The sequence below is a fragment of the Juglans microcarpa x Juglans regia genome, chromosome 1D (genome assembly GCF_004785595.1).
Source record: "Juglans microcarpa x Juglans regia isolate MS1-56 chromosome 1D, Jm3101_v1.0, whole genome shotgun sequence".
Taxonomy (NCBI): domain Eukaryota; kingdom Viridiplantae; phylum Streptophyta; class Magnoliopsida; order Fagales; family Juglandaceae; genus Juglans; species Juglans microcarpa x Juglans regia.
In genome coordinates this window covers 9596657-9615994 of record NC_054594.1, presented here as the reverse complement: position 1 = coordinate 9615994, position 19338 = coordinate 9596657, and the positions used below count along the sequence as shown (strand labels likewise).

General features: G+C 40.3%; 2 protein-coding genes across 2 annotated transcripts; one reads left to right on the top strand and one right to left on the bottom strand.

The window, feature by feature from the left end:
- Positions 1-641: 641 nt before the first annotated feature.
- LOC121236360 (uncharacterized protein At5g41620-like) lies at positions 642-4519 on the bottom strand. The gene is made up of 3 exons (XM_041132783.1): positions 3801-4519; positions 3187-3312; positions 642-2232 (listed from the first exon to the last, which is right to left on the bottom strand). The coding sequence occupies exons 1-3, from the start codon at positions 4239-4241 to the stop codon at positions 808-810; spliced, it is 1992 nt and encodes a 663-aa protein (XP_040988717.1). The 5' UTR covers positions 4242-4519; the 3' UTR covers positions 642-807.
- A 725-nt stretch (positions 4520-5244) lies between these two features.
- LOC121251494 (26S proteasome non-ATPase regulatory subunit 14 homolog) lies at positions 5245-16171 on the top strand. The gene is made up of 6 exons (XM_041150757.1): positions 5245-5496; positions 5792-5969; positions 6779-6860; positions 13894-14070; positions 14148-14315; positions 15730-16171. Exons 1-6 carry the CDS (start codon positions 5355-5357, stop codon positions 15919-15921), a joined length of 939 nt encoding a protein of 312 aa, XP_041006691.1. The 5' UTR covers positions 5245-5354; the 3' UTR covers positions 15922-16171.
- Positions 16172-19338: the final 3167 nt, after the last annotated feature.

Genomic DNA, 19338 nt, shown 5'->3' with positions numbered 1-19338 from the left:
GATTTGATCAGTTAGTTTCCTACTGTTCATCTAATTGCATGAGTCAAAACCTATATTTTTGTCATTAACAACTATAACGTCATTCCCCACTCTCCCTCTTTCAAACTAATTTTCTGCCTTCAGTCTCCCTCTTTTTCAATCTTCACATCGTATCTCTCCATTTAAGCAAAAAACAGAAAACAGAAAACAGAAAACAGAAAACAAAAACAACATAAAAACAAAATGAAAAAAGAGGAAGAAATATTATTTGCATATTCCATCCCTATGAAAAACTGTTCTTACTTAGATTGAGAGACACAAAGGTTAGCTGAATTCTCCTAGTTGATCAGTATTTAACCATATGAGGGTTACAACTGCCATCATGTATAGTAACTCTATTATAGCGAGAGTAACAAGTATGCTGCCTTTTTTCCATATACATTGTGCTACAAATTTTAGGAATAGACGAGGCTAAAATTTCAAGACCATCTTCGAAGAATATCGCCAAGCCTGGTTTCTTTCATAAAGCTGTCTTGAATTTTAATCAGGTCTTGGATATTACACGTAGTGCAACAACTAGTTGAATCAATTTTAACCAAAACTTGGTTGGCTGAATTCTCCTTGTCGATCACTGTAACCATGTGAAGAATACAATTGCCATGTATAAAAGTAACTCTATTATAGAAAGAAAAATACAAGTATGCCGCCTATTTTTCCAGATGCATTGCTCTACAAATACTCCCTTTAGTAAGAGGATCTCTAGGCAAAATATTCACAAAGCAACTATCATCAATCAGAAAATTCTTTTTCTACAGACAAATTTACCATTCAGTTGAATGAACCTTCAGAAATTTTTGATCGAGATTGCTTTGTCTCTAACCTCGCTTCAAGTAGTTTTGCCATCAATGTATTCTCCTTCAAGCCCCGAGGCCATCTCAGTGAAGATTCAGATTTTTCAAAATCTGGGGTTTTTAACTTTGACATCCATTGTTGTGCTGAACTTGCATTGCTTGTTAATACCGACCGAACACAAGAATCTTCTCTGCAATTATTTGGGGGATCAATCTTCTCACCCTCCAATGACAAGGAATAATTTCGAATCAAGTTATTCAGAACATGATCCGACTTCAGTCCACCGATCCCTACTCGTTTACTGTGTCTTTCTTGTAGATCTTCCTGGGTAGCCTCACTTATTCCAGATTTATCAGGATAGTTTATTACATTTTTCTTTTCTCCTCCCATCTCAACCTGTTTTCTTATAGAATTTGATTTCATTCTCTCTTTGTGATGACTATCTGAAGCATTAATCTTTTGTTTCGAGCTGCCTTTGCTTTGCTTTCTACTGGTACCCTTGTTTTGTTCAAAGGAATGTGAATCATCAACAGTAGAGAAAGCTTCTTCATCAGCTGTTTTTTGAGGTGCACTAACAGTATCATTCAAAGGAAAGGACTCTAATGAATGCCGGCGCATGGTCTTTGGCTCCAATGGGGGCAAGTTCCCATTAGTCCTTAATTCATTGGACCGTTTAGCTTGAAGAAAGCTTTCTATATCAGACCCTAATTTGTCCAGGATGGTACTCTTTTCTGCAAAATCATTTTGAGCTTCCTCAAGCTTCATTTGCATCCGTTCATCAAGCCATGCTTCTGAAATATGGAGGATTAATCTGTCAGGGTTTTCCCTACCAACCCCATACTTCTCAGTCTTGTGGTTCAAGGGCCGGAGTTTTTGTTCATAATCTCTTATTCCTTTGGCAAACTCGTCACACAAGTTTTCCAACAGAATCCGTGCTTCTCTCTCTCTTTCAAGCTCTCTCAATGCATTAAAAAAAGATTGTTTCAATTCAGAAAGCTCTTGAGCTAGCTTTCGGTGCAGGCCTTCTGAATGCTTTCTTGACTTCTTCTCATCTCCTAGCTCATTTTTTATTGCTTCAATTGCAGCTTTGGTCCGGTCTTGCTCCTTATTCTTCCGATCAAGTTTATCCTTCGCTACTCGTTTAATCAAGTCGCCCATTCCATGCCTACCTAATTCCTTCTCTTCTAGCAATTCTTTAATTCTTGCTCTGGAATGGTATAGTTCCATTTTCAGTGCTTTCACCAATGATATATTGGATGCGTGTTGTTCTTCAAGACTCCAAATCCGATTGAGCACCTTGAGTAACTCTGTGGATGTTTTAATGCCATAATCTGATTCAACCATTCTAGACTTTAAGTCCAAAGAACTTGGGGGAGTGGCTGCAGGCTTATAACGTGCCACCTGTGAAAACCAAAGGTTTTCTGAATTCATCATGCCAACATTACATTGGGTATCTGAGGAAAATTTGGAGGCAGGAGAGTAACGGCACTGAAATTAATGAATCTAAATCACAAGTAAGGTACGTGGCACTGGCATTCTCATGGCAGAAACTGCAATTGCACAAAGGAAGTTAAAAGTCATCAAGTAATACAGTCGCATCTCTTGTACCGTTTCATGAGTAATTAATCAAGTTTCTTTGATCGATGACTAATTAGTCAATTATATTCCAGTCATGCTCCTTATCACCATGTATCATATGTTACAGAATCTGTGAAAATAGGGTTTTTAATTTCTCAAGAATTAGAGGAAATGGGTAATATAAGTATTGATGGAATCAGAGGACGTATTGCTAGTAAGTAAATTCTGCAATATAACGTAAACTAGTATGTTGCATATCTTTATCTGGAATATTGTGTGAAAAGGAAGGTTTCTAAACAACCATTAACAGTGGCTTCTGTGAGAAAAGTTTAACAAAGGTGGAAAAATGCCTATATTTGTGTTTAATTAGCAAACTAACTTGTTCAATTCCACACACTGCCTGAAAGGTATGGGGCATATGCCTGCTTGAAGTTCCTTGTTCTAGTGACAAGCATTGTTTCACCAAATAAAATTTTATTCGTATGGTCCTTTTACAACACCGTTTGTATCTCAAGGGCACTTGTGTTCAGAAACAAAGTGTTTACAAGTTGTAGGATCAATATTATATTTTCAAAGTTCTGCTACTATATCTGTAATACCTGTAACTTGCCAAGACTTGCACACAAAATGTTTGAAATATCACCAACATGTCATTTAGCAAGTTTTTGATTTTACAATATTACTAACTCACAAGCCATCTCATTTACCAACTGAAAAAAAGGGAAAAAAAGACTAACCAAAGATAATTGTGGAATGTTAGGCAGAATACATTCTTACCTCAAACGAGCTACCATAACTTGCCGGAGATCCAGGCTGCAGGGCACGATTGCTCCTTTGAACTGGTCGATGCTCTTGCACAATTGATGCAGCAAGATTCCTCCTCAAGTGACTTGCATTTGTAGGCTGCAAAAGGAGGGTAAAAATCAGTACTCACTACTCAGTTATAAAAATACGAGGAAGCAAAAACACGGGAACCTTCCAAATGATAATCAGATCACAACTCTCTTCCATAGGTGTTCACAAATTCTGTCTACGTTCTGCCTCATGATCCTTCCTTCAACATAATGTTATCCCAGATGTAAAACGTTTAAACTTTTCAAATAAAATGCTTTCGATTCCATGTAACCAAATAAAATTTTCAAATACTTTTTCCCCATAGGTAGAAGCAATTCCAAATTTCTGTTACCAAAACTACTGGTATTCTAAGCCCAGAAAGCAAGATATCAACAACTACAATTGCTGAAAAATGGTAACTGAAGAACACAGGTCAAACAGGTAGATTACCCCACCCACAAAACCAGCAAAGACAACAACTCCCCTAAAAGATAATGCTCATTAACGTTAAGCAACCAATAAACGAGAAGGGCAAAGCAATATAGGTAGAGTTGTACCGAGTCAGTGGAGCTATCAGGAGGGTCTACCACGTCTTTGGTAATTTCAAAGCCCTTGTCCCTGTGGCGGCTGCAACGAAGCCCAGCACCACCTTTGCTCATTTTAGCGAGTAGGAGGCGGACGTTTCGGTTGGGCTGTATCTCCCAGAGGTTTGCGCCGAGCTTTCTCGCAGAGATTGATGCGGCGGTGTTGGGAAAGGTGAGGAATTCTCGAATATTAGTAGCGTCATCATTCTTGTGAGATGAAAACTCAAGCCTCCATGTTGGTGGTGGAGTAGAAGGGCCTCCTCTTTTCCCTACCAACATACGGCGTTTCAACTTTTTCACCATTAATCCTTGCTTTTCGGCTTCTCTCTCCACACTTTTTCCTTTGATTTCCATCTTTAGTTTTCCTTCCGCAGGCCCATTACCCACTCTTTCTCTCCATCTCTCTTCGAACATCAATCTTTGAGTGCTTCAATGTTTTACCCATGTTCCTATTCTTTTCCCTTCAAAGAAATGGATTTGACTGAAAGACAGTATATAGGAATGGCAAACAAGAGAAAGGAAGACAAGACAATTGACAAATTTGGGAGGACATGACGAGATGAACGGACGAACGTGAATGTCTTCCTCAGAAAGGAAGACATGACCCACCAGATCACAGATTTTGCTACTAAACTGACAGATTTCGAAACAGTATTCCTTAATCATTCTCAAGCATAATAAATCAAAGAGAAGTTCTATTGTTTTATGCTATCGACCTATACTTTTGCATCTCTATATGTCCAAAGTACAGACCAAAGCAAAGGCAGCTGATCATGATGTGGAAGGGAAGGGTGGAGATCTTTTATAGTCATATTCTTGTAGATCTCTGACGTCCATTGGCAGGCGTGAAAACTGGGTGACATGTGACATCATGGCGAAATTTTAGATGGAGATTTGGAAAATAAGGAAGAATCTAATACATGTAGATGGAGATTTGTTGAATGTTCTACGTGGTGAAATTTTATTGACCGGTGTGAAAACTGAGTGATCAGCCGACCGGTTGGGAGTTTTTTCCTTTAAGAAACAGAGCACAAGAGGTTTTTTCGTCGGTGATGGGACCTTAGGAATAGTGAAATCTTTAACCAAAAAAAAATGCTCTCTTTTTTCCAAACCAACTAATAAATCTTTCAGAAAAATATTTAGATATGTCAAAATCGATCGTCAACTCAAAATTGATGAATATTGAAAAAAGAAAAGAGTAGATAAAAAATAAATTATAAAATAATTGCATAAAAATCATTTCTCATTCCGACATGCATATATACATACATAATCCATTTTAAAAGAAAGTTTTATGATAGGAAGCATGTGGATCATCAAGGATTAGTGTGGGCTTATAATGGTAGGCTTCGGAGTCAGCCCAAGCCGGTCCTTTCTGCTCAAAATCAGGGATCTATAATGGGCCCAGGCCCAGTCCGGTAAATATAATTAGCTTAGCTCCTGTCTGCACTTTAGTTCGCTGTGTCCGGAAAAATTATCCCGAAGCAAGCAGAATTCTTGCTCAGAAAGAAACCGGAAAGATCGGATATGTCCGGCATGGAGAGATTGCAGCGAATGTTCGCCGGTGCAGGCGGTGCTTTGGGGCACCCGCCGCCGGACTCTCCCACCCTCGATTCGTCCGAGCAGGTCTATATCTCTTCCCTCGCCCTCCTCAAAATGCTTAAGCACGGTACATCTTTCTCTCTCTCATTTTTTTCTTGGATTTTATTTCGGATTTCATTTATATTTTCCGTAAGCTTGATTGGTTCAAAACTCCAATCGGAGTACGTTAGGCTTTTGTTCTTTTCTCGCGGTTTTTTTTTTTTTTTTTGTTTTGTTTGAAGTGGAATCTAAACGCCTGGGATTTCTGATTTTCAATTCTAGGGTTTTGACGGAATTAGCTTTAGCTTTTGGGCCTATTTGGGATATTTAAGGTCTAGTTGTTGTTGCATTTTTAATAATTTTGGATTGGATGTGAATGATAGGAAGAGCTGGTGTTCCCATGGAAGTGATGGGTTTAATGCTGGGAGAGTTTGTGGATGAGTACACTGTTCGTGTTGTGGATGTCTTTGCAATGCCACAGAGCGGTACTGGGGTTAGCGTTGAGGCCGTTGATCACGTCTTCCAGACTAACATGCTTGATATGCTTAAACAGACCGGACGGTATTTGATTTTTGAGAGCCTGTGTAGTATTTAGACGTACATATTGAAAATTGGATTATTCCAATTAATTGTGCGCATGACTTGACATGTGCTTGATTGTTTCTATGTTGCTTATGCGTGGAGTACAAAAGAAAATGACGGTGGCCATTGTATTTTTGTTTCTTATGGGACTGGGTGTTGAATCGTCATTGATACTTAATTTTTTAAGAAAAATTTCGAAATTCAATTAAAAATATTTAAAAGACAAATGGTTTGTGTAAAAACCCCCGTTTGCATAATGTTTGGGGATTGGTAGGGGTATTTGTGCTTGCTTCATGGATTTTCTTTTTAGTGGTTTTCTAGCACTCTTTCTTGGCTGTCGTGTCTCCGACTACGGAACCTATACATCTTAAATACCATTGCCATGATCTTGACTTGCAAAAAGATTAGTCTAAACTGGAAAAGGCTGAGAGATTGGAAGTTTATAGACTTCACTCCCACAACCTTTGAAACTAATCAACTTATCAAAAAAAAACCTTTGAAACTAATCAACTAGAGGTATCATTTTTACAAGAGTAATTGACGGAAAGTATGTTAAGGAGCTCTGTTGTGTGTGTTTTCCCATCCCTCTATGGGGATTCAATTTAATGCTTAAGATTGGATATTTGTATGAATTCTTCCAATTCCAAAATCAGGCTTTTGCTTTAGATTTTGAGTTCTGATATCAAAGCTTCCGCGTTTAACATGCTTATACAGATGATATCCTTTCTTTATTTCACTTGTGTTTTGTTTTTCTGACTTTCTTACTTTTCTTTTGCTTGGTATTCCAGGCCTGAGATGGTTGTTGGGTGGTACCATTCGCATCCTGGATTTGGATGTTGGCTCTCTGGAGTCGACATTAATACACAGCAGGTTGCGCGGTTTTCTTAAGTTTATTTTTGTTCTTTTATCTTCCATTTTATACTCTGTAACACCTTGGATTTAGTGTGGGAGGACGGTGAATGAGATCGCACATTGACTAGGAGGATTTTTTTTTTTTTTTGCAATATAATTATTACTAGCGATTCCAATTGTAACCTTGCTGGTGTTTTTGGAATATGGGGCCAGATGTGACTTAAGCTTTCCTTGGGTTGTTACTTTAGCCTATATTGAAATTTTATTCTTTATGGCAGCAGTAAACATTTTGTGACAGAAAAAGTTGTATGTTTTAATAAAAGCAAGGGCATGTTTATCTCGATTATAAAAGACCATCTAAATGTCTTATTTTTTCTCACTTATCAAAAAAAAAAATGTCGTATTTTTTCTCTGCTAAAAAGTTTTGTACATCAGCAGTTCCTTTAACTTTTTGTGCTAATCGCTTCTCACTTATTGTGTATTCTTTGGCCTTCCCCCTGCCCTTTCTCAAGTTATAGAAAAATGCATGTTTTTTTGTTACAGTGTTTGTCAGGTTAACTTTTTTTTTATAAGTTGTCAGGTTAACTTTTTTAGAAGACTTTGAGAGAATTTCTATGTTAATCTGCTTGCAAGGATGGTATTGAAGATTCCAAAGGATTGTTTTGACTCGTGAAAATTTACCTTCATTGATGAGTTTTTTTAAAGAAAAATTTTCAATTTACAACTATAATAATCGTTTTATAAAATGGACTGTTCGACCTGATCGACTGCAACCTATTGCCTAAAACATCCACTCGACAATGGCTCCCTTCCTAGCCTTCTTCCTCTCTCTTTCTCCTCCCTTCACCACTGCTCTACCTTACTGGTTCTTTAATTGTTTTCCCCGCCCTTTGGTTCTCCCTCCCTCCATTGGACGAAATCCTAACTCCCACATATTACTTCCCTTTTCATTGTCACCATCTCTTAGCTCCATCAGCTGTTGCTACCTCTCCTTTCCTGGAAACTCCCCACACCTATTCCCCCTTGGCCAAGCCTTTTCCTTCCAATGCTATTGATTTCAAATAAGATATGTAGCTTTTATTTTTTATTTTTTTGAGGGGGGGGGGGGGGGGTGGCATGGTAGGTAGTTAGCTATAGAGTCAAAGGTTTTTGAGGTGAGAAGACTTGGGGGTAGGGTGTCCATTACTGAGAAAGGTTGGAAAGGAGTGAGCTGCATATGGCTGGGTTTAGAGACTATCGGTTGGGTGGCTAACTCATTGGAGGCTTGTTTGAAGGCTGAGAACAAAGGCTACTACTCAGCTCGACGGGAAGGTGGCAGAGGCCTTACAGCCCAGCGTTGCTCTAACTCTCGGGGCTCATATATGGCTTTGGCTGTGTATGGGGGGGGAGGGCGCAGGAGCTACATACTCATACCTGAAGACAAGGAAGGAATGGGGTGGAGGAAGATGGTGGCAGTGTTGAAGGACATGGGCAGAGTAGGTGTCCAAGGGAAAAACCCATCGCCTGAGATGGTGGAAACTTGGCCAACCAAGTCATACAAGGAGGTTCTGGAGGTGCCTCGAGCTGTGCAGCGTAAGGTGATGGGAGGCTTGCAAAAGGGATTACCTCCCTTTTCGGCAGATGCTCAGTGTGGAGGTGGTGTTGGCAGAGGGGTGATGGGACCGAAAGAAGAAAAAATTCTGATGGAGTTATGTGAAGTACAGGAATCGTTGGGGGAGCTAACTAATAGAGTTGGGGAGTTAATACGGTGCGTTGAGGGTTATGATCTGGAAGGAGTGGGCTCGGGTTGCCATGTGGGCCTTGGGGACACGGGTGGTGGGCTTAAGGGCCAAGGGAAGGGCTTAAGGGCCTTGGGGACACGGGGTGCCATTTGGAGGAAGAAGATGCAGACTGTAGGTGGCCCGTTGACGAGTGGGCCTGAGCCACCGTCGCCGGAAACGACGCAATCGACTCCGTCGAAGGTCGCAGAGGCCACGACGGACGTTACATCGCTGGCGGGTACAGAACCAAAGCAAGTAGAAGAGATTTACGACTGCCTCTGTGCTTACGATGGACCGAATGTTACACAGACTGTCACGATGAAGGGTATCGGCGCACAGACTACGTCGCCGACGTCAGAGGAGCCGTCGGCGAGCAGCGATAAGGTCATAGAAGGTTCGGGACTTATACGTGAAGTTGCTCTGGCTACTGTATTTGAGCCTATGCCTTCGAACCAGACACAGACAGCCCCGATGATGTGTTTGGAGCATGTTGAACCAGTCACAGGTAGCCCCGATGATGTGGTTGAATCAGACTCAGCTATGGGTGGGTCAAGACTCACTATCTTGGCGGGAGCAGATTCTGTTGCTGGAAAGGAGATGGGTACCAGTCAGCTGAGCATTTATGGGGACTCTGGGGGCATAGAAGAGGAGGAGATGGGTAGCCCGTCACCCTTACAGATGCTCCCACCTCATATTGCACCTCGAGCATCAGATTGGGTACTAAAAAAAGTAGATGAGCTTCATGGTTGGGTGGGGATTTCCTGTGAAGGGTACGAAGACCAATTCTTGGCTCTCCTAGTAGCCATGGAAGCTGGTCGCTCCACGGTACTGAAGTCGGCTGCTAAAAAGGAGAGAGAATTGAAAAGATTGCAATGCTCCATTAACTATGATAATAAGGAAGGAACCTCGGGGAGAGATAGAGCAAAAGGGAGGGACATCTCTCTTGTTAATGAAGCCTAAAATCTTATCTTGGAACGTGAGAGGGATCAATGACGTGAATAAACGACTACTTATTAGGTCCCTTCTCCGTAGTTGGAAAGTAGACATTGTTTGCCTACAAGAAACTAAACTGACAGTTATTTCTCTTCGTACTATTAGGAGTTTGTGGGGCGGTTTGCATGTGGGATGGCTGTATTTACCGTCCAATGGAGCTTCCGGGGGCATACTAGTTATGTGGGACAAAAGAGTGGTGGAAAAAATGGAAGATTGCATGGGGGATCATGTGGTGGCATGCTCTTTTAAGAACATAAGGGATGGTTATCAGTGGGCTTTTGCAGGCGTCTATGGGCCTAATCTTGACCGGTCTCGAAGGCTACTATGGGATGAGTTGGCCGGAATTAACAGTTTATGGGACTTACCTTGGTGTATTGGAGGTGATTTTAACGTCACCCGTTTCCCGAGCAAGAGATCAGGTGGCTCGGGTTTCAACTCACCAATGGTAGATTTTTCTAACTTCATTTCCGAACAGAATTTACTAGATATTCCTCTTGCAGGTGGTTCATTCACTTGGTCTAGCAACCGAAAACTTCCATCTTGGTCGAGGATAGATAGATTTTTAATCTCTCCGGAATGGGAGGCACAATATCCAAATCTCATTCAGAAGAGACTTCCCAGGTTGTATTCAGATCATTTCCCCATTCTTGTGAATTGTGGGGGCATCAGAAGAGGCCCAAGGTATTTCAAATTTGAGAACATGTGGTTGAAGTCAGAGGGTTTTCTGGACAGAATAAGACAATGGTGGTCTTCTTACCATTTTAATGGTAATGCTAGCCATAAGATGGCTTGCAAGTTAAAGTCTTTGAAAAAGGACCTGAAGGAGTGGAATATACAAGAGTTTGGTAGTGTGGACAGTCAGAAATCTGTTCTAATGGAGGAGCTTAAGAATATGGAGGGTGTGGAAGAGGAGAGGGTTAGCACTGAAACCGAGCGGGCCCGCAAATCCCAAGTGATTGCGGACATTGAACGGTTATCTCTTTTGGAAGAAATATCGTGGCTTCAGAAATCACGAGCTTTATGGTTAAAGGAAGGGGATAGATGCACCAAGTTTTTTCACCAAGTGGCCAACTCACATAGGCGGTACAATACTATAGATACTTTGTTGATAGATGGGGCGGTCTCTTCCAACCATACCGAGATCTCAGACCACATTGTCAATTACTATGATAAGTTGTTTTCGGAACAATTTGAGTGGAGACCGAGACTTGACGGGTTGGTGTTTGATGTTCTTGACCCGCAGGTTGCGGAACGACTCGAGAGGCCATTTGATGAGGTAGAGGTCAGGTCGGTGATTAGGGGTATGGCGGGTGATAAAGCCCCAGGTCCCGATGGCTTCTCCATGGCTTTCTTCCAGACATGTTGGGATGTGCTTAAAGATGACATTATGGAGGTTTTTCATGAATTTCATAGAAGCGGGCGGTTTGAGAGAAGCCTTAATAGTACATTCTTAGCACTCATTCCTAAAAAGCCCGGTGCTGTAGAAGTGAAAGATTTTCGACCCATTAGTTTGGTGGGTGGGCTATACAAAATTTTATCCAAAGTATTGGCGAACAGACTGAGTAAGGTGATGGAAGGCTTGATTTCGAAGCCTCAAAATGCATTTGTTCAAGGTAGGCAAATCCTTGACTCGGTGCTTATAGCCAACGAATGTCTGGAGAGTCGTATTAAATCGGGAGAGCCGGGACTCCTTTGTAAGTTAGACATGGAGAAAGCTTACGATCACGTTAACTGGAGTTTCTTAATTTATATGATGGAAAGATGCGGTTTTGGCTCTAAATGGTGTTCTTGGATCCTTCATTGTATTTCCACGCCTTGTTTCTCTGTTTTGGTGAATGGCACATCCAAAGGTTTTTTTAAGAGCTCCCGAGGTTTGCGACAAGGAGACCCTCTTTCTCCTCTTCTCTTTGTTTTTGTAATGGAAGCTTTCAGCAAGATGATTTCAGGGGCGATAGAGGGAGGATTCATATCAGGATTCTCAGTGGGAGAGGCAAGGTCAGGTTTGCTTAACATCACTCACCTTTTGTTTGCTGATGATACACTAATCTTTTGTGAGGCCAGACGGGAGCAAATCCGAGCTTTGAGAGCTTTTTTATTATGCTTTGAAGCCGTGTCAGGCTTGAAGGTGAACTTGGCTAAATCAGAGGTAGTGCCAGTAGGACATGTACCCAATGTGGAGAGTCTGGCATCCATCTTGGAGGGTAAGATAACTCAGCTGCCCATGAAATATCTTGGCCTTCCATTAGGTGCGGCGTTCAAATCGAAATCTATTTGGGATGTTGTAATAAAAAAAATGGAGAGGAAACTAGCTGGTTGGAAGAGGATGTACTTATCTAAAGGGGGCCGGGTGACTCTCATAAAAAGTACTCTGTCTAACTTACCAACATATTTCCTTTCCTTATTTCCGCTCCCTGCTAAGGTGGCTCATCGCATGGAGAAAATTCAACGGGATTTCCTATGGGGAGGGATCAAAGATGAGTTTAAATTTCACTTGGTGAAATGGGCCACAATTTGTTCCCCTATCAAAGAAGGAGGTTTGGGTATACGGAATTTGAGAACTTTCAATCAAGCCTTGCTTGGCAAATGGTTATGGAGATATCACCAAGAACGGGAGGCCTTGTGGCGAACCGTTATTGCTTTGAAGCACGGGGAATCTTGGGGAGGGTGGTGTTCTAATGCGGTGAGTGGACCTCATGGAGTTGGGCTTTGGAAACACATTAGAAGAGGGTGGGACGCATATGCAGCACTTACTTGCTTCAAAGTCGGCAACGGATCTAAGGTGAAGTTTTGGCATGACTTATGGTGTGGTGATCGGGCGCTCAAGGATGTTTATCCACAAGTTTATAGCCTAGCAAGAAGGAAAGAAGCTTCTATCGCAGATCTGATAATCTCTTCCAATGGCTCTTCCCAATGGAACCTTACTTTTCATAGAGATGCACAAGATTGGGAGATGGACGACCTTTCGGCTTTTTTTGATTTTGTGTATTCCACTAGTGTGTTGGGGGAAGGAGAAGACAAGATATGTTGGCGTCCATCAATGAAGGGAGTGTTCACGGCTCGCTCTTTCTACCATTCCTTAAACTTGCACAACTCAGTCCCGTTCCCATGGAAAAGCATTTGGAAGACAAAGGCACCTCTAAAGGCAGCTTTTTTTGTATGGACAGCATCTTTGGGGAAGATTCTTACCATAGATAACCTAAGGAAACGTGGCATTATTGCTATAAATTGGTGTTACATGTGTAAGAAGAGTGGTGAGTCCGTTGACCATCTATTACTACATTGTGAGGTTGCCATGACTTTATGGACAGATGTCTTAGCACGGGTGGGGTTAGCGTGGGTGATGCCGGAAAGGGTGTGTGATTTTTTAGCCTCTTGGAGAGGTATTAGGGGCAACACTCAAATTGCATCCATATGGAAGATGCTACCTATTTGTCTATGGTGGTGCATTTGGAGGGAGCGGAATGCAAGATGCTTTGAAGATCAAGAAAGATCAATGGAAGAGCTTAGAATTTTGTTTTTCAATACTTTACTCCATTGGTCGATTGTAATTGATTTTCATGGCAGGTCTTTTCACGAGTTTCTTGTATCTCTAAGATAGACATTGTGATCGTGTTCATGTATATGTCCCGTGTACTTGGACACTCTATGTCTCCCTTTTGATCAATAAAAATTTGTTTACCGATCAAAAAAAAGGTAGTTAGACTTTTCTTTGATATAAGGAGAGGATGGATAAATGGAAATGGGTGGCTTTGGTTAAGCGACATTCCTAGGAGAATGAATATGTGGAGCACATCTTTTTTGTTCAAAATGGCGATATTTTCTTAATGGTGGCTTTAGCTTAAGTAAGAGATGTTGTGGCGAAGTTGATATTAATGGTTACTTTTTGGAGTAATATTGTTTCAATGCTGAACTAAATTGATTATTCAGGATGAAGTACAATTGTATTTGGTTTTACTTTAAGTAATTATTAATTTTTGATAAGTTACTTTAAGTAATTATTATCTTGAATACTTATAAAAAAAATCTATGATGTCTAGCTCTGACCTCAGTTGATCCTTTGGTCGGACATCTGGACCTTGAAACTTCTACCTTCCAGTTCTCTCTCAATAGTTAGGTTTTTAACGCATTGATTAGGAGCTACTTAACAAAAAAAGGACACCTGGACTAGCAACAATTCACGTCTATTTTTCTTTTCTCTTTCTTTTTTTTCCATTTGTTTTATTGGATGGTGTTAGCTTGTCTTTCATTATCATCCTCATCAAAACACTTGTTATGCTCAAATTTGTTATCTTCTGCAGAGTTTTGAAGCTTTAAATCAACGAGCTGTGGCTGTGGTTGTGGATCCAATTCAGAGTGTGAAAGGGAAAGTAGTGATTGATGCATTTCGTCTGATTAACCCACAAACTATGATGCTTGGCCAAGAGCCACGACAGACAACGTCCAACCTTGGGCATCTTAATAAACCATCTATCCAAGTGAGTGCTGAACTAGTAGTCTGGCTGTTCTTTTACAATTCAGCCCTTTGACCTACTTTGATGCATTCTATTTTCAGGCATTGATCCATGGGTTGAATCGGCATTATTACTCAATAGCAATTAATTACAGGAAGAATGAACTTGAGGAGAAGATGTTGCTTAATCTTCACAAGAAGAAATGGACTGATGGCTTAACACTTAAGCGATTTGACACCCATTCAAAAACTAATGAGCAGACCGTTCAGGTAAGTGAAGGTCTAAGGAATGGCGTTGGTAAAAGTGTGCTTAACTTCGAAGTGTTTCACTTACCAAAACCGAAGCATGTGTACAAAAGGCCACATTAAAAAGTGTGTTTTTTGGCTCCATTTCTGGTGGGCTTAAAGCACAAACAGCATGCTTTTTTGAATTTTTTTAATATGTATTTATTGTAAGTGAGAAAAAAATGAGAGAAGATATAGAACATGTCAATTATTAAGAAAGAAGACAAGACAGAAGGAATTTTCCCTCTCTTGACCACACAACAACACCCGTTTCTTAGCATATCTCTCTCTTTGCTTATTTTTCACCCCGCATTTCCAGATTTAATTTTCCTTGGACTCTCCTGAAATCCATCTGTGACTTTTTAAACCAAATCATGATTCATACACTCTCCGTCTCTCAAATTTCCAAAGGCATCTGATCAGACAAATACCAACCCTTTAAAATCTCCTATTCATTACTATTTCTCTTTTACCATTATTATTTATCTCTTAAAAAAAATTAAAATTCCAGAAATTATGTATGGGTGCATAGGAGTAGTGATTGCTGACAATTTGTTAACATTAACTTGTTGGCTTATCAGAAATTCATTTCCACATTAGACAATTTATATGATACCAAATTTATTTATGTATTTTTTGCATAATTTATTCATTTTTTAACTATTCTTTTACATAATGAATTACATTTATAATAAATAAATGCAAAATGATGTTGTGGATTGTCAGAGTTCAATTTTCTCTTTATTGTAGAGCAAGGTTGACACTTTATTCATCAAAAGCACTTCCCATAAAATATTGCATAATACTTTAACAAATATACTAATATCTTGCTTTTAACCTTGGAAGGGTATAGACAGAAAAGGTCCTTGCCATGCTGTCTTCCCCACATGCCCGCTATAATACTATCCTACCACAGGCCATATTGCTGTGTTACTTGTTCTGGTTTGAAGTTTTCCTTAAATTACCTGAGGTGCACTTGCGTAAAACTCCTTGCCAAGAGCTTGTGCACCCTTGCGGTTAGTCAGGCTTTGTCCCGGACACCCGGTGGCAATAAAAAAAAACTTGTTCTGGCTTAGGAGTTCTGGACTTTGTCTATGGGAATATGATTACCTTGTACGCCCCCTGCTGTTGCATATGCTAACCTGTACCCATAAACGGTGTGTTTATTGATACTGAATCAGTGATTTAAAGGGAGTGACGGCTATGTTTTAGGAAAAACAAATTGATTTGCTACATTGACATTGGCACAGCATTCTTGCAGTGGGAATGACTTTCAGAAATGAGCTGTTTTGACCTCCCCAACCTTTGATGAGAGCGGATTTTGATTGATATATATGTACAGATACTTGATATATAGTCTACTATTATCTGATTATGATTTTTGTTTTGGCATGTGCAGGAGATGCTAAACTTAGCTATTAAATACAACAAGGCAGTGCAGGAGGAAGATGAGCTGCCACCAGAAAAGCTTGCAATAGCAAATGTGGGAAGGCAGGACGCAAAGAAGCACCTTGAAGAACATGTCTCAAACTTGATGTCGTCAAATATAATTCAAACTCTGGGAACAATGCTTGATACAGTTGTGTTCTAGAGTCCAGTGTTTCAAATCCAAGCCTTCATTATCCTCTAGGAGGCGATCAGGAAAATATTTCTTGAAATGGGTACCTTCTTTCTTGAACTTTTTGGCAATCAGTTCTGTCATTGCAAGAAGGATCTGTACTGCTTAGTAGAACTGAAAGGGCAAGAAAGTGATTTGCGCTTGTTTTAGCACTACATGATTTTTGATTTTCTGGCATCTCTGTATCAGTTGTACTTTAAACTTATTTGATCAGATTTCTTAATTTTGTGCTGCCTAGAAGTTTTTGTACTCTTATTAGAATTGTCTGTTAGAAAAGGAATCTGTCCTCTAAAATATGGATCTCTGAAACCAAAAAAAAAAATAAAAAATGTAGATCTCCTTTCCCTCACTTGGTAAAACAAGAAAAGGTACACACATTTGAGGTGGGCACCCAACCCCTTTAGATCGGTGGTAGGACAACGGTGAAGGTGCGAGATCTTGAACTCCATCACAGGATGTAATATGGCTAGGGTGTCAGATTTAATGGTTGCCTGGTACCCTGCCGCCACATTGGTTAACCTGGTTCATGAAAGAAATATGATGGCACGGCTGTCACCACCTTTTCCGGCTATTTAAGAATGATGTCTTCTTGTACCTAAGCTTCCTGACACTTTACCGTCCGTTTCAAAGCTTTTACAAATTTGGATACAGATCCTTATCGTTTTTGAACTATTGGGCATAGAGCAAGATAAAGATAAACACATGAATGTGTTTTATAGCATTTTATTTGGCATCTAATGCTATTTGGAAAATTCACTCCGACATTTTATAATTATTATGGAGTCTATTTATAAGTTTATTTCCTTCTCTCTAGATCCTAAAGGTAGGCTTGTGCATATGACCCGGTAAATCGAGTTGCCCGAGTGACCTGTCCCGACCCGAATCGGCATTTGCCGGGTTGTTAAATGCTCGGTTCACCAACTCGATAAATGACGGGTTTGGATTTCAAGTGTTAAACTGACCGACTTTCTTACCTTCAAACTTCAGTTCTCTCAAAATCCTAGATTATAAACCAAACTCTCCAATTGCTTTCATCCCGAAATGGTGCTAGTGGGTCTCGTAATCTTGCGGTGGCATGAAGCTGAAGAAATGCGATCTCAACATCATTTTTAACGGCTTCTATGGTGTAGTACAATCTCAATCCGAAAGCTTTCGCAAGATCTCAAGATTACCCCCCCCCCCCCCAAAAAAAAAAATAATTGCTTTAGTCCTGAAATGGCTATAACTGAACATAATTTGTAATGAGCATCACATAAATAACATTGTTAAGTAACATTGAGTGGGTTCCTCTTCCTTTGCTTCGAGTAGAGAGAGTATGTGCAGCACAAGAGTTGCAGAGCACTGCAGCAATAAAAACCTTTAGGTTCAATGGAAGACTCAAACAACGAGTCTGAAGGAGGCAGTGAAAGAGCTGGAAACGCGTTGACCAATGAGCTGTCACCATGAGAGCAGAATCGGTTCTTGTCGATTGTGAACGTGAGCCGGATCATGAAAAAGGCGCTGCTGGCGAACATGAAGATCTCAAAGGACGCCAAGGAGATGGTGCAAGAGTGTGTTTGGTTGGTTGATGGAATCGGAGTGGTTGTGAAAAATGAAAGACTTTTTTAGTTGGGAGAGAAATATGGTTGGAATGTTTGGGTCTGAAAATGAAGGTGAATGATCCAAAGCAGAGAAGAAGAACGAGTTCGACCCGATCTGAAAGTTACAGGTCGGATCGAATCGGGTTGGTGGGGCCTTTCCCTGCGGTCGGATCTGATTGATCCCAAATCTGGTTTGGGCAGGTCGTTGTGCAAGTGTACCTACCTAAAGGTCAAGTTCAAGTTGCACCTACATAAAAGATATATTAGGGGTGATACCCGCATGGTGCGAGACGGGGTGCACCCTCCCCCGCACCCCGCCCCGCACCATGCTGGGGTTGGGGTTTTTCCTCAACCCCCCGTCCCCCGGCAAAAAACCCCATCCCCTCCCCCCCCCCTCTAGACCAATACATTGTATTTAAAAAAAAAATTAATCCAAAAATATTTTTTTAGACTTAAATTATAATATAATTAAAATAATAAATTAAAATTTATAAATATAAAAAGAACTTAAATTCATTAGAGTTAGATTTTGGATTGTCTTGACTTTCTAGGTCAACCTTTATATAGGAGGTCCTGCAGGCCCTCTCCATGCAGGGCGGGGCCCGTTACCCACCCCTAAGATATATATGTATATATATATATATATATTGTGGGGGATGCAAAGGTACATATGTCTGCAAGTATCATCCAAAACCAGGGGTCCAGATCGATGAAGAGGAAGTGAAAGCAGGCAAACAAAAGGCCACGGCTGTTCACAAGGCTGTGGAAGCATATCTCTTGGCCAATCCTGAAGCCTATGCGTAATTTCTCAATATCTTTCATTATCATACATGCATGATCATCATCATGTATTGCTTAAGTAGTACTGTGATTTCTATATCTCTTTTTGCTTTGTGGCGCCAGATGTACTGTTGATCACCTGCGTATGTGGCACAAGACATAAGAACTTTCGCGCTGAAAAATTCGACAGTACAACTGCGAAATAAAATAAAAAATGGTGAAATATTCCTATATATATATAGCTTGATCAGTTTTTGGAATCTCATTCTATCAAAAGAGATAAAAATGACATATAAAAGAAAGATGTGCGTCATATATATGGGATGAGAAACCATGCATTGATTTTTTTTTTTTTAATTTCTTATTATCCCTTTTTTTTTTTTTTTTCCTCAGCAAGCAAGTAGAGGATTCATTGCAAAAACTTAAAATGTTCTTACAGCACAAAAGCAAATTAGATTATTACAACACAGAAGCATAAATCAACAAAAACTGAAACTAATAAGTTACAATCAGTAGGTCTTTGCCACTTGGAAATTCCAGCAAACAGGTGGGTATTTTGATAAGTGAGATATTTCCAAACTCTAGGTTGAAATGAGCCCATTGCGCAATGGAATGTGCACATCGATTCTGAGATCGCTGTATTTTTTCTGCTTGCCATGCTTGAAAGTCTTGAAGCAGAAAAAGAGTGTCTCGAGCTATTCTCTTTATTTCCCAATTGATGGCCTTGTGTGGATTAATGATGGACTGGATTGTATTTAGAGTCTCCTTGAAGAATAACTTTAGTAATCTTTCTTGTATATGCTTCTTGGACACCTATGAAGGCAGCCATTGCTTCCCCAATGTTTGGATCAGCACTCCAATTGTAATGTGCTACAACAAATTGTAATATGCCCTGACTATTTCTACATATTGCTGATGAAGTGCTTCTATCATGTCTAACTGCCACATCAAAGGTGATGGAAAAGGTATCTGCAGCTTCAGGGGGACTCCAACTATGATGTGATTCTATGCACTTCAGCTCCCAAGCCTT